Source organism: Bombus flavifrons, chromosome 10, assembly GCF_040668555.2.
Source record: "Bombus flavifrons isolate JBK064 chromosome 10, iyBomFlav1_principal, whole genome shotgun sequence".
NCBI lineage: Eukaryota > Metazoa > Arthropoda > Insecta > Hymenoptera > Apidae > Bombus > Bombus flavifrons.
Genome location: NC_138451.1, coordinates 3,651,731 through 3,664,714, shown reverse-complemented (window position 1 = coordinate 3,664,714; position 12,984 = coordinate 3,651,731). Strand labels below are relative to the sequence as shown.

Sequence of the window (12,984 nt, the reverse complement as noted above, 5' to 3'; positions counted from 1 at the left end):
ATCGTGCGGCCTTCTTGCATTCTACGCTGCTAGTTACAAAATACGGTTTATTACGCGGATTGAATAAAAAGAAGGGGTATGTATACTTCTAAGTTAAGATGACAATAGCTTCTTGCTTCTGCTGTATTCCTAATGAAAGGGGAGCGCTGCGGAGTGGCCGCTCCGCGCATCACTGCACCCCACTATTCTTCACGCACTCGTAAACCGCGTACATACGAATCATGATCACCTTTTGGACCCTTTCTGCTGTTATTGTAGTTACTCTTGGTTTTCAATACGGATCACGTAATCGACTATCCAGCGATAGGATCACGTAGTTTCTACAACTTTGCTGTTTATCGGGGGATATTGATTTCCTGTCATTCAAGTAAGTTGATATTGATTATACACTGAGAAACTTACGATGTGACAGTAATAATTACTTACTTTTTAAATTTCTAGATATTAATTTTATTTCATTTATTATATAACATTTTTTTACTAAGTGACAAAGTTAGACGAAGTTTATTTATAAATTTTGTCAGATATAAATTAAGACAGAATATAACAATATACATATAGAGCAAATAAAGAATGCATTTACGCATTTACTATTTGCATTGTGATCATATTTGTGACCTATCCAATTGCATAATATTCTATGTGATTAAGTAAAGAATAAAAAAGTTTATATTTAACAAGTAGGAGTAGACTTTACATATTAACCCAGATATTAAATCTGATGGGCAAAGTTGCTCTGATGAATAAAGGAGCGAAATTGAGATCTCTTATTCTATTTAACAGCAGTTAACAGTCATAAGCACACGAGTAGAAAAGTCGTGGCTTCCGACAATCTACGTAACTATGATCGCTCTTCCTGTTCCTAACATCCTGCTCGTGTGGAGTTCATTGGTACGTTTCCACGATGCTCTGTACTGTAACATTCAGTTCAATCGAATCCGAATGACCTACAAACTCATTATTCGCATTTACGTGTTGCCGAACCTCTTCAGCTAGTATGTTCTCCGAATAAATGGTCGATTCTAGTCGATCGACAAAAGTGTTTTGCGGTAGTAGCATTCGGGCTATCTTGTGTCGGATGTTTTAACTCTACAGAGTATAAATCTCGTGAACAATACCACGCTTTATCATCGAAGATATGCATTTGAAGATTAATTTATTTAATATCACGTTGGCAACCATGCTGGAAGATGTTTCATAGTTGACATACAAATTAATTAAATTCTTTTTTTTGTACACATTTTTTTATAAATATCATGTATTCTACGAATTCATCTTTTTAATAACTTAAAGTCAATCTAATTACTGTGTGCTTCTATTATTTATTTCCACTATTGCGCTCGAGGATTATTAAATGATTTGCGTGGTTGTGATTTTTACTTCTACGATTCTAATCGCAATTATCATTTCATTCTTATTATAATGCGTTCTATCTTAAGAGCTTCTATTTTTATACCGGCAGAGCGACTGATCTTTCTGCCATCTGTGAACTAACAAGAAACTTCTTTATGTGAGTTGTACAGCGCGAGCACGACCTCGACTCCGGATTTGTGTGTTCTAGAAGAAATGGAAGATTGTATCTATAATGTGCAGTGTAAAAGGTATTTCGCGTATCCTGGTCCAATTAAACAATAATTCCCCTACGAGAATCCCATGGTAGCGTTCGTGAAGCGACGTGCATTATTTTCACTATGCATTAGTTTTTTGCGAGCCAATGTTACAAGCGAATTTTTGTTCAAGATTTTATTACGTTTTGTTGTTTCGTTGTAGTTCAAAGTCTTCTGTAGACTAGTAATGTTTCTTTACGACAGTTGTTTAAAACATTCTTTGAAAGTTGTATGAATTGTACAACTTTCTTAAAACTTCATATGTTTTAGTTTTTACATATAATTCGTAATGTTCTGAAAAGTTATAAATTTATATTTTATGGTAATTAAAATATGTTTAATGGTATAATAATACAAATTTATAATTTATTACTATGCTATGTATTTTATTTTTTCAAACAGGTGAATTTACAAGTCTTTTGTTCGTTGATACTTCCAAACACTTATTAAGTAAGAATTAAGAATACCATTTCCATTCAACAATTATACAACATGCCATCGATTTGTGGCGATACAGTTGACATGACTGGTAATTTCTTGTTATATTCAATTCATTGAGGAAGTATTTGGTATTGTTAGTCATAAATAACATTTTACAGTGGCTGCACAATCAACTATCGCAGAAGGTATTTCTAGTACTGATAGCATTGGTACATATAGTGATATTTCCGGGCACACCACCATTTCAGGAAGACCCAGAATGGATGTAGCTTGTGTTTTAGACTTACAACAACCAGAACATTTGGCTCAGAGAAGGAGAGCCTTAGAGGAAGTCAGACAAGCCTGCAATCTAGTTAATGCCAACATGCATCATATTCAGGTACAAATATTTTTTATTGCTAAAAGTTACAATCTCTAAATATTTTTGATTATTATTTTTCTAGTTTGAAAAGTTGGATTTTGGCGAAACAAATGTACTTGACACATTCTATAATGCAGATGTAGCTGTTGTAGATTTAAGTATTCAACTACAACAGTCTGCCTTGTTTTATCACCTTGGTGTCAGAGAAAGTTTCGGCATGAAAGAAAATATTCTATTACATAATGATGTAGATACAGAAACAACAATCAGAATTAAGGTACATTTATATTGTTTTAACATATTATATTTAAAAATTATCTTTTAACATATAATTTCACAATGTGCAGTTATCATGTGGTAACTATACATTTGTATCCTACCGTGTGGTGGAATGTGGTTCATGTGTGGCAACTAATCCAGCTACTACCAGGATCACTGGAGAAGAAGTCATAGACCCGAAGCAACATCTTACATTGAAGCTCAAAAAGTTATTTCAAGATGTTGAAGTACAATCTAAGTATGTTTTGAGTTTTCACTACATTGTTATCATATGTTATTTTTATAGATAAGAAAGCAAAGTACATCATTCTTTTACCCAAATTATGTCATAGTAAAAAAAGTGAATATTTTCTTATCTTATCATTTTGTACATAAAATTGAGATATAGCATTCGAGCATATTTATAATTTTAGAATCTTGCTAACAGTTTGTAACGAACTTGAACTTATTGCAATAGTGTGATAATAATGTCATTCTCATTATCGATTTTCACAATAAATTATACAATTTTTAGAGCACATATGAAAGAAAAGTTCCTCGCGGATTTGAGGAAAGCTCGTGAAACATATTCTGGAGAAGAACTATCGAAAGCTTTGAACAATATGCGTAAACGCTTAGATGACCCAAACGTTTTGTCTGGAGAGGTTGTTTTAAACGTTCTGATTTCCTTCCGTGAAATACAGGTAATGCAGCAATGATTTTTGTTTCGAAAAATATTTCTTTACTAATTAAAGTTATGTATGTGTAGGATTACGATGCAATGGTACAATTAGTTGATGATTTAAGAACGATACCGACTCATAAGAATTACATCAACACGCCAGCTATTCGGTATCTATACGCATTTGCGTTAAATCGACGAAATAAAGAAGGTGATAGGGAGAGAGCATTAAAAGTTATAGAAAAAGCACTAGAGAAGAAAGAAAACCATGTTCCTGATATGTTATGTTTGTGTGGAAGAATATATAAAGATAAATTTGTAGAAAGTAGACACACTGACGAAGAAAGTTTAAAAAATGCTATTCATTGGTATAGAAAAGGTTTCGAGGTATATTATTTTCTTCATTTTATAGTATAATAAACACTTGAACCACACAACTTCTTCTAAGTACAACTTCTATATTCAGGTGCAACCAAATGAATATGCCGGTATCAATCTTGCTACGTTACTCGTTATAGCAGGGAATGAATTTTCCAAAAGTGAAGAATTACAACACATAGGCATGGTATTGAATAATCTCATTGGCAAGAAAGGTAGCTTATCCAGTCTAAAGGATTATTGGGATGTGGCAACGTTTTTTGAAATCAGTGTACTTGCCGAAGACTATTCGAAAGCTATCCAAGCCGCCGAGTGCATGTTTAAACTGAAGCCGCCAAACTGGTATGCACTTGTTATCATTGAAGCTATATGTATGTTAAAATAGAAAGTGTTAGAATATTAATTGTATTGTTTCTTAATTAGGTACCTGAAATCAACAATAGGGAACATATCGCTGATAGATAGGTTTCGTAAAAAGAATGAGGAAGCCGAGGTTTCACCAGAGGAGCAAATATTTAGTTTTTGGATGGACTACTTTGTTGAAGCTACAAAATCGGAAGTTGGAGATAGTATACGGTTTCCAGTAAGTTGATAAATGGAATCGTTCTACAAAGGATCCAGTTTCCAATTCGGGAGACTATGGCTTATAATATTGTGTTACCAATCCAGCTTACTTCTGTACATTTTGGGTCAAAGTAAGAACAATATAAAACTGCTCTTAGTGCAGGTTCTTAGACTGACTTTAATGAATCAAGATTCTATTACGATCTTCTGCAGTGAAAAGAGGGATTAGTCACTAACCTTTCTATTTTAGCTCTTAGTGTTGGAGCCAACGAAGATCTTGATGCCGAGCTATGTAAACGTTAACCTTGGGGCAGAAGAGAAATCGGTGCAAATTTGGAATCTTTGCTTGGACAATATGAAGAATAGTTGTAAACAAGTTCACGATTGGTTATTTACCGCGAACATGATACGCAGTGTAAGCTTGTACAAAAGAGACGAACGCTGTCTTTTTTTATACGTCCACCAAAACTCTGATGATTTCCAAATGTATTTTCCGTCTGTTCAATGCAGACAAAGATTTTATGATTTAATCTTGGAAATGACCAGGGATCAGGAGGGTATGGTTACAGACTTGGATGCATATATGACTGATGATAGGATGAAGGTTTGTAAATTATTGTTAGTTAATATCAGTTTTTAAATAAATTTATTTCATTAACATTTATTTCTTCACAGTTTGAATATGAATTGGATGATCAAAACAAACGAATAATGCTGGGTAAAGGTACATACGGGATTGTCTATGCTGCTCGAGATTTAAACACGCAAGTTAGAATTGCCGTCAAAGAAATTCGAGAACGGAATTTGGGAGATGTGCAACCCTTACACGAGGAAATTAAATTACATAGCCAATTGAGGCATAGAAATATTGTGCAATACTTAGGTTCTGTAAGTGAAGAAGGATACTTTAAAATTTTCATGGAGCAAGTCCCTGGAGGTAAATAAATAGAATGAAAGAGTATAAAGAGGAATAGTATATATTTACTATATTTCTTTTTATTCTTTTTTTTAATTCTCTTAGGTAGTTTATCAGCCTTACTAAGGTCAAAATGGGGTCCTCTGAAAGAAAATGAATCTACAATTGCTTATTACACTAAACAAATCCTAGAAGGTCTCAAATATCTACATGATCAAAAAATCGTCCACAGAGATATTAAGGGTAAAGTATAATGTACGAAATATTTTATTTATGAAGTCTTCAGTATTTTTACTTAGTTATTGCTTTTAGGCGACAATGTTTTAGTCAATACGTATAGTGGCGTAGTAAAGATTTCAGACTTCGGTATGTCGAAACGATTAGCTGGTTTATGTCCAAGTACAGAAACGTTTACTGGAACTTTGCAATATATGGCACCGGAAGTTATTGATAAGGGACAGCGTGGATATGGTGCTCCTGTAAGTTATACATATTCTTTATTTACGAAAGGAAAATTATTATATTATGATATATGATGTAGGCAGATATTTGGTCCTTGGGTTGCACAATAGTTGAAATGGCGACTGGTAAACCACCGTTCATTGAATTAGGTTCCCCTCAAGCTGCAGTGTTTAAGGTAAAATATTAGTTAATTTCTACTGAAGACAATCTTATATATATTTAAAAAATTCATTCTAACAGGTTGGGTATTACAAAATACACCCTGAAATTCCATCAGAATTGTCTGAAAGGGCAAAGAATTTTATATTACGCTGTTTTGAACCCAATCCTGACATAAGAGCAACGGCAGCTGAATTATTAGAGGATCCATTTCTAAATGAGTACGTGATATATACATATTTACACACACACACACACACACAAACTCCATATTACATAAGTAAATAGATACAATAATATTGTTTTTTATGTGTGTAGAAAAAAGAAAACCAATCGATTGGCCGCAGTACCTGATTTTAGTAGAAGCATTTCAGTACCTGCTGACAGATTAGAACGCTTAGGGAAATCTGATAAAACCAATAATAATCATATTGTTTCCGCTTCTCCTATTCAAACTTCACAATCAGATGATAGGTAACGTAAATATGTCATTTATATTAATGTAATTATATACAAATATTCATGTTCTAATTTATTTATGAATCGTCCGATTTTTGTTGTTTTGCTGCTGAAAGCAATTTTTATATAGAGATACATTTTCTGTTTCAAAAAAATATATAGCAGTTAGTAAATAGCTTTTTTCGGGTAATAAATCTGAATACATTGCACGCAATGTATTTGAATACCGTGGTTAGCGGTTTAACTTTCTTTCTTCTTTATTTTCTATTTGTCATTAAATTCCATTTTCTTGTGATGAAATATAATCGAAAAGTGTCACGTACAGTGGAGGGCTAACAAAGTCAAGCCCACTGAGGGAGCGCAGTCCAGCACACCTTCTGTCCCCCATTAGAATGCCCACTGCAACCCTTTCTTTTAACAGGTATGGTACTAACGCTATAGATGGTTATAGCTGTTTGTCAAAAATATAACAAATAATAGTGATACATGTTATTGACAAAAAACAGAAAAATCTATCTTCATACAAGCAAGGAATTAATTATGATTAATAGTAGTTAGGCCATATAATTTATTAATATTTGTGTTGCTTTATGTTGTTAAACGTTCATGTGTTGTGGGCAATGGAGCTTCCTGTTTAATTGTAATATGTGTAATTCGGTATATTTTTCCATGTAGTAAGGAGGAAGACTAAAACCCCTATGTCATTTTAATCTTCCTTGTACTAGTCTTAAGCTAATGATACTGTGAACTGAAGTTTGATGTCCTAAACAAGTTCAATGGAAATTTATTACAAACTTGATTTATGTAACACTATTCATATGCTTTTCAACTTTAAGTTCTTAAGACTATTTTTGAGATAGTGCTTGTAGAATATACTCATGGCTTCAGTGATTGCCCTATGTATTCAGGTTTATTTTCAATCAAAATATCTTCCAGGAAATACTCTTGCCCTTGTGACACGTGTATAATGCAAACTTTAAATTCAAAGCACAATGATGCAAATGTAAATTTAGATATTTAACATTTTTTAGAGATTTAACATTTAGATATAACATCGATTTAACGTATTTTCAGTTCAATAGGAAATACACCTTCTATAGAGACAAGTGAAAATGACACAGCAGGAGCCTCCATGACTAGGAGAAGTTCTTCTGGTGGTTTATTATCACCAGAAGTTGAATTAGGAGGTGAATAATTATAATTAATTTTGTGATGTGTTTGAGAATCATTCAACTTTAACGTGTTCTTATATTACTAATAGGTCAACCTGGTCAGAAGACTGGCGAAGAACAAGAGGGTTTTTATTTGCTGAAAAAAGATAGTCAAAGAAGAATGACATTAACTAGAGTTCTTAATCAAGATGAGGCAAAAATTTGCGAAGTATGGATGAGAGGTATATGTCAGGCGGAGGGTCAAACTGTTCTTCAAATGGTAATTATTTCTAAATTTCCATGAATGTGAACTACGTATTTTAATTAATACCGAGTTTTTATGTTTTTAGAATCATCTAATATTATTAATGCGAGCTTTGAGAGATTATATCGTGGAACAAAATCAAGGAGTGATCGTGACAGCCATTAGAACATTGAAAGAAGAATTGGATTTTGATTCTATCGCCATTAATCATCTCAACTTAGCAATTTATCTATTTCAAACGGCGGTGAACGAGGTTCTACGAATGCATAGTATAAAGCCTCATTGGATGTTTGCACTGGATAATTTAGTGAGAAATGCTGTACAAGCTGCCATCACTGTACTTTCCCCTGGTAATATTATGGTCATTTTTTTGTGTAAAGTAATATTTCTAACATCATTTTATACATTAATATATTATTTACAGAAATTCTTAATACATTATTTACAGAACTCGGCGCCAATTTACTTGGTCAAGAACGCGTACAAACCGGTGATCAAGGTCCAGAAGAAGGATCTACATCCGGTGTATCGACCGTAAATTCTGTAAAATCGCAGAAAACCGGTGACTCTTTGGATAACAAGTACTGGAAAGAATATCGAGATCAAATGGGGGCTTTAAAAATGGAGAATTTGAGATTGCTGCAAGAACTGATCGAAAGTCAGAAATCGTATCAAGCTTTATTGCAACAGGTTCTTGAGGAACAAAGAACTCAGGTCAATGCTTTAACACGACTATGCGAAGGTATAAATAGACGAACTATGAGACAAGAATCAGGGTAAGATTTAATTGTGTTCGTAATTTTAATTTGGAATGCATAATACGATATGTTGCAATTAACTTGCGTCCCTGTTAAAGATATAATTCATCAATATCTGGAAACATAGTGCAACAACCAATTTCATTGGTTATTAGCGATGCACCTTCTAGTACAACTTCATGCAGTGACCAAGCTCTTATCGAGTGGTTACAAAGTCTTCAAGTGGATGAAATGTCGATTGAAAGGGTGAATATTACAATTTATATTGATATTTTTCTCCTAGCGAATAAAGGATTGTACTAATTGATATCACCTTTTACAGTTCCTATACGAGCAGTACACACTGGATGATGTCTTAAATCACGTTACACGTGAGGACATTCGCAGACTTAATCTCAGGTAGATAAGAAGGTTTCTTTAGACTACATATAGAGAATATTTAATAAATATTATAACTTTTCAGAGGAGGAATTGAATTGAGGATATGGCAAGCTATATTAAAATATCGACAAAGCAATAATGAAATGGAAAAGAACGAGTAGTTAAATTGTGTACCACATTGAAATTGGTTTGTTTGCGAATGGTTAACTTCATGCAGGGTAAAGGACTGGTTAAACTGCTAGTACATATAGTAGCGACCAAGGAGAGCGGAATAATTAATTCTTAATGTCGAATGAAATACCTGTGTCGTTTGTTACAATATTATCCGTAAAATGAATTTACACGGAAGGTTTTAAATGCACAATGATATTATTAGTTCTGTAGTTCCTAAATGTAGAGTATTTACTAGTTATATATAAGAGATAGGTGTGTATATATAACAAATTTTGCATATATTGACTCGTTTCAAGATGAATTCGTTACATGCGGAACTTTACAACCTCTTGGAAGTACATTTAACAACTATATTGTACAGAAATCAGTATTGCTATGTCGAGTAACTATATGTACTATGATAATATGCAAAATTTGTATATTTGGAAATCATAAATTTCACTCGACTTGTTAATCTATAATATTAATCTTGCCAAGTTTACGAAAATGATATTCCGATTGTTACTTAAACTAAAAGTTTAAAAATTTCGAGAATTCAAAGTAATATTTATGTTCTCACAAATTTGACATTACTGCCACAGTAAAACTGATATTACTGAAAAGAAATATGTACATGTAGGAAGTTGTTTTGTGCTTTCGTGTTCTGCGAAATGTTGACTGGTTTCTTCTTTGTTCTGTATAATTAAGCATTGAAAGAAGAGTTTTAGACGATAACGAACAGAGAAACAAACGATCGTAGTGCCTTACAAACCAGTGTAGTAGTACAAGAGAAAATATTTATTATTCGCAAATGAGAAAACGTTTTTGTTGTTGCTAATTCTATATTTCTTGAGCAATGATTAAGTGTCTTCCTAGGTATACACGAAAACATTTATTTTATGCGAAGAGTTCTTGCGTAGTTTCATAAAGTGCTTCTTATAGTTTATAACGGATATTCACTATTAATCAAGCGCCTTGAATTTACTAGACTTTTGTAGATACAAATTTTTATATAATCGCAAATTTCACGCTTTGTATGTGACTTTTCTTTGAAAATTTATGCTTCCTTTATACACATTCTATAGAATACGAATGAATCGCGTTTTCTGATACTTCCATTTTGACTTCCATTGCAATAATGCAGCATAATTATGCCAGTCAATTGAAATAAGTGCCTAATCGCATCAGGGATACACGTGATGTTTCGTTTCATATTTATCGTTACAATTAGGGTCAAAATAATTGGGGGATTATAGCTATTACGAATTAGTGGATACACATATATTGGAAGAATATAAAATTTTGCTCCACATATTACATGTTGCATATTCTTTTATTTAAAATAATTATTACTATTTTAAATAGAATAGAATTTTAACTTTTTATAGTTGATACTTGAAATTTAATCCTCTAATTATTTTGAGGAATATTCTACAAATTGTTGAGCAACTATTACATAGCATAATTAATAGGAGAATACTATTCACCGAATATTGTCACCGAAATGTTCGAACGATCATGAATAATAAAAGATATCGTCTCGAACGAGATACATCAGCTTAATTGTTAAGACGGTTTCACATGACTGTTTTCATTCGCTGTATTTGATAAGACTAATTATTCTTGTTATTCTAGCAAGCTGAAATTTGTAATAAAGATTCCAGCAAGAAGAAAGCACGTTGTTCTTCATTTTTCAACCCTGCCTCTAGTCAGAGAACGACGAAGGGGTTTTGGATAGTAAAAAAATAGCGACGTTTAATTGAAATCGAAAGTAAACGAAGAGTCAGAACGATTCCCAAAGGCGAAAGGGTCGAAACCCGGGGGAGACGAGTATACGTGATCGGTTCGAGGGGTCGGCGTTCCTTTTTCATCGTCTATCCAACTTCTCTGCATTGATATGGATGAGGCGTTCTTTCTTTATCTGGATGCGATACTCCGTTTAAAAGATAAGCCAAATAGATTCGCAACTCATCGATGTAGAAGCAGCCTCCGTGTCTTCCCGCTGTCTTATCCGCCTCCGTTGGGATTATCCTCGGCGATACGATCTGGCTTTTCCAGAGGGAACAAAACGTAGCGTTGCGAGCGTCATCGAGCTATCATCGCGCGCGATTTGCTTTCAAGATCCTTTTCGTCTCGTTCGTTTCGTAATTGGAAGAGAAAAAAAGCAGAGTACCTCGCACACATATGTAGGAGCAGCAGAGAGGGAGTTTAAATTTTTCAGGAAAATAAATGCACCGAGCAGCCGCCGCGTAAAATTGCAAAAGTTTCGGACACTCGGCTCCCTACGACGAACGAGGGTCGGACCTATTCATTTGCACTACAAAAAAGCCCGTGGCTTATAAACGCAACCCCTTGAACCAGCCGCTTATTTTCAACGTCGGAGCCCTACTATTCCTTTTTGGCCATTCTCTTTTCTCTCGTCGACTCTCATTCCGATGCATTTGCACGCGCCTGCGATCCAACCGATTCTCGCATGTAATATTTAAAGAGCCGATCACGACACGGAATACTCTCGTTCTTCTTCATTTTTCTTACAGGAGATTCCTATTATTTATTTATTTATATTTTGGTTTGTCATTTCTTTTTTGTATTTTTCATTTTATAATCTACATTCTCGTCTATTAATCCATATGAAATACGTAAAAAATTTGTCATGTCTGCAAAGTTTTCATTCCCTCAGAGTTTATCATCGTTAGCGTCTCGACACGAGATAATTTAATTTCAGACTGCTTTTCGTTGGACAAGCTTTTTGCCGAAGCCATTACCGACCATGTAACCGAGCGTAGCCGCGAAAATACCGAATGGAATTCGATTACAGTCCTCTAAATCGCTACGTTACTACACTCCCATACCACTTTTTATTCCCTCACGAGAAGTTCGCATTCCAAGCGTCGAATATTTTACTCGCGCTGTTTGGGCAATAGAGCGACTCGTGTTGTTACACCCATGAAATAAACGTTTTTCAGCCCTTCCACGGTGCTTATCATTAGCAATTCCATAACGGAAGTCGTAGCGGTATCGGGGACTCGCGATCGGCCGCGTCTTCGCAAATATAAATGTTAATGTGCCTTTGTCAGGCTTCCGCATATATTACTGGGAGGCACAGTTGGCGGATTCTTCGTAAAATTTGTTGAGTTTTAGGGAGGGTGAAATACATAGTTAAGCGGCTCGACTGTAGCATTTGAAAGGGTGCCCTCCTCGAAGGGTTGCCTCGCGATAGCTCGTCATATTCCTCGCGAATTCTATCGATTCCTCTCCTGTAAAATTATTAATATTTTTTTTGATCGTACAATGATTCTGCATTGTTGAGTAAAATGGGAAAAAATAAAATGAAGTTCGGCCAACGTTAAAGAAGGATATGTTTTTGAGCTCGTTGGAAAGATCACTTTGTTGAGAATTTGTTTAAGAAGAGTCATTCGACGAATCGATTTGATTTTTATTTTTATCGCAGTGACAGAGAGGGAACGGTTTCATATTTCAGCATTTCCCAGAGAACGAAAATTTACTTTTCGATATATAATTTCGAAAGTAATCGCAACCTCGTATTTCCTCGTAGATATATCAACATTTTATTCTGTATTATTTTTAATTTTATTATTATCATATTACATGTATACGTATTAAACTGCAAAATATGAGAAGCACGTTGTACATCTCAATTTCTTATAACCACAGTAAAAAGCCTGAAAATGTTGATTGAAATTAATGCGAGGTAACCAGTGGCAAAGAGCGCAGGCAAGAGCGTGCGAAAAAAATATTAAGCTCGAAATTCGTCAAAACTGACGTTCCCCCTTTTTCTCGTCGACCCCTCGTATATACAAAAATTCGTTTAAAAACACGTATATTAACGTACGAGGGCGATATATTAATCTCTGTACGTATGTCGCCCTTTAAATTAGATGCCATCGGCTTTAAAGAGAAAGGCGGTGGTAATAACTGCGCAGGATAGACGAGCACATTTCGAATTAACTTCGGACACGTCGAAATCG

The 12,984-nt window shown here is 34.3% G+C and overlaps 1 protein-coding gene and 1 long non-coding RNA gene across 9 annotated transcripts in view; one reads left to right on the top strand and one right to left on the bottom strand.

Annotated features, from left to right (window-relative positions):
* The window catches only part of LOC138184054 (uncharacterized), a 138,856-nt gene that overhangs the window by 5,860 nt on the left and 120,012 nt on the right, over positions 1-12,984 (bottom strand). The gene's annotated exons all lie outside the window — the stretch shown is intronic.
* On the top strand, positions 1,462-9,206 carry Ask1 (apoptotic signal-regulating kinase 1). Of its 6 annotated transcripts, none has more exons than XM_069121641.1 (24): positions 1,462-1,601; positions 2,010-2,136; positions 2,207-2,427; positions 2,492-2,686; positions 2,757-2,926; positions 3,203-3,371; positions 3,437-3,736; positions 3,816-4,069; positions 4,151-4,310; positions 4,542-4,895; positions 4,967-5,228; positions 5,313-5,450; positions 5,520-5,686; positions 5,749-5,844; positions 5,910-6,049; positions 6,147-6,302; positions 6,601-6,708; positions 7,362-7,474; positions 7,549-7,718; positions 7,789-8,053; positions 8,128-8,479; positions 8,560-8,707; positions 8,784-8,860; positions 8,925-9,206. In XM_069121641.1, the coding sequence occupies exons 2-24, from the start codon at positions 2,100-2,102 to the stop codon at positions 9,001-9,003; spliced, it is 4,131 nt and encodes a 1,376-aa protein (XP_068977742.1). In that variant the 5' UTR covers positions 1,462-1,601; positions 2,010-2,099; the 3' UTR covers positions 9,004-9,206. The 6 variants fall into 6 exon arrangements, with proteins under 6 accessions (XP_068977742.1, XP_068977746.1, XP_068977743.1 ...); XM_069121642.1 differs by having other exon boundaries at positions 1,463-1,601; positions 6,613-6,708; XM_069121643.1 differs by having other exon boundaries at positions 1,463-1,601; positions 8,152-8,479.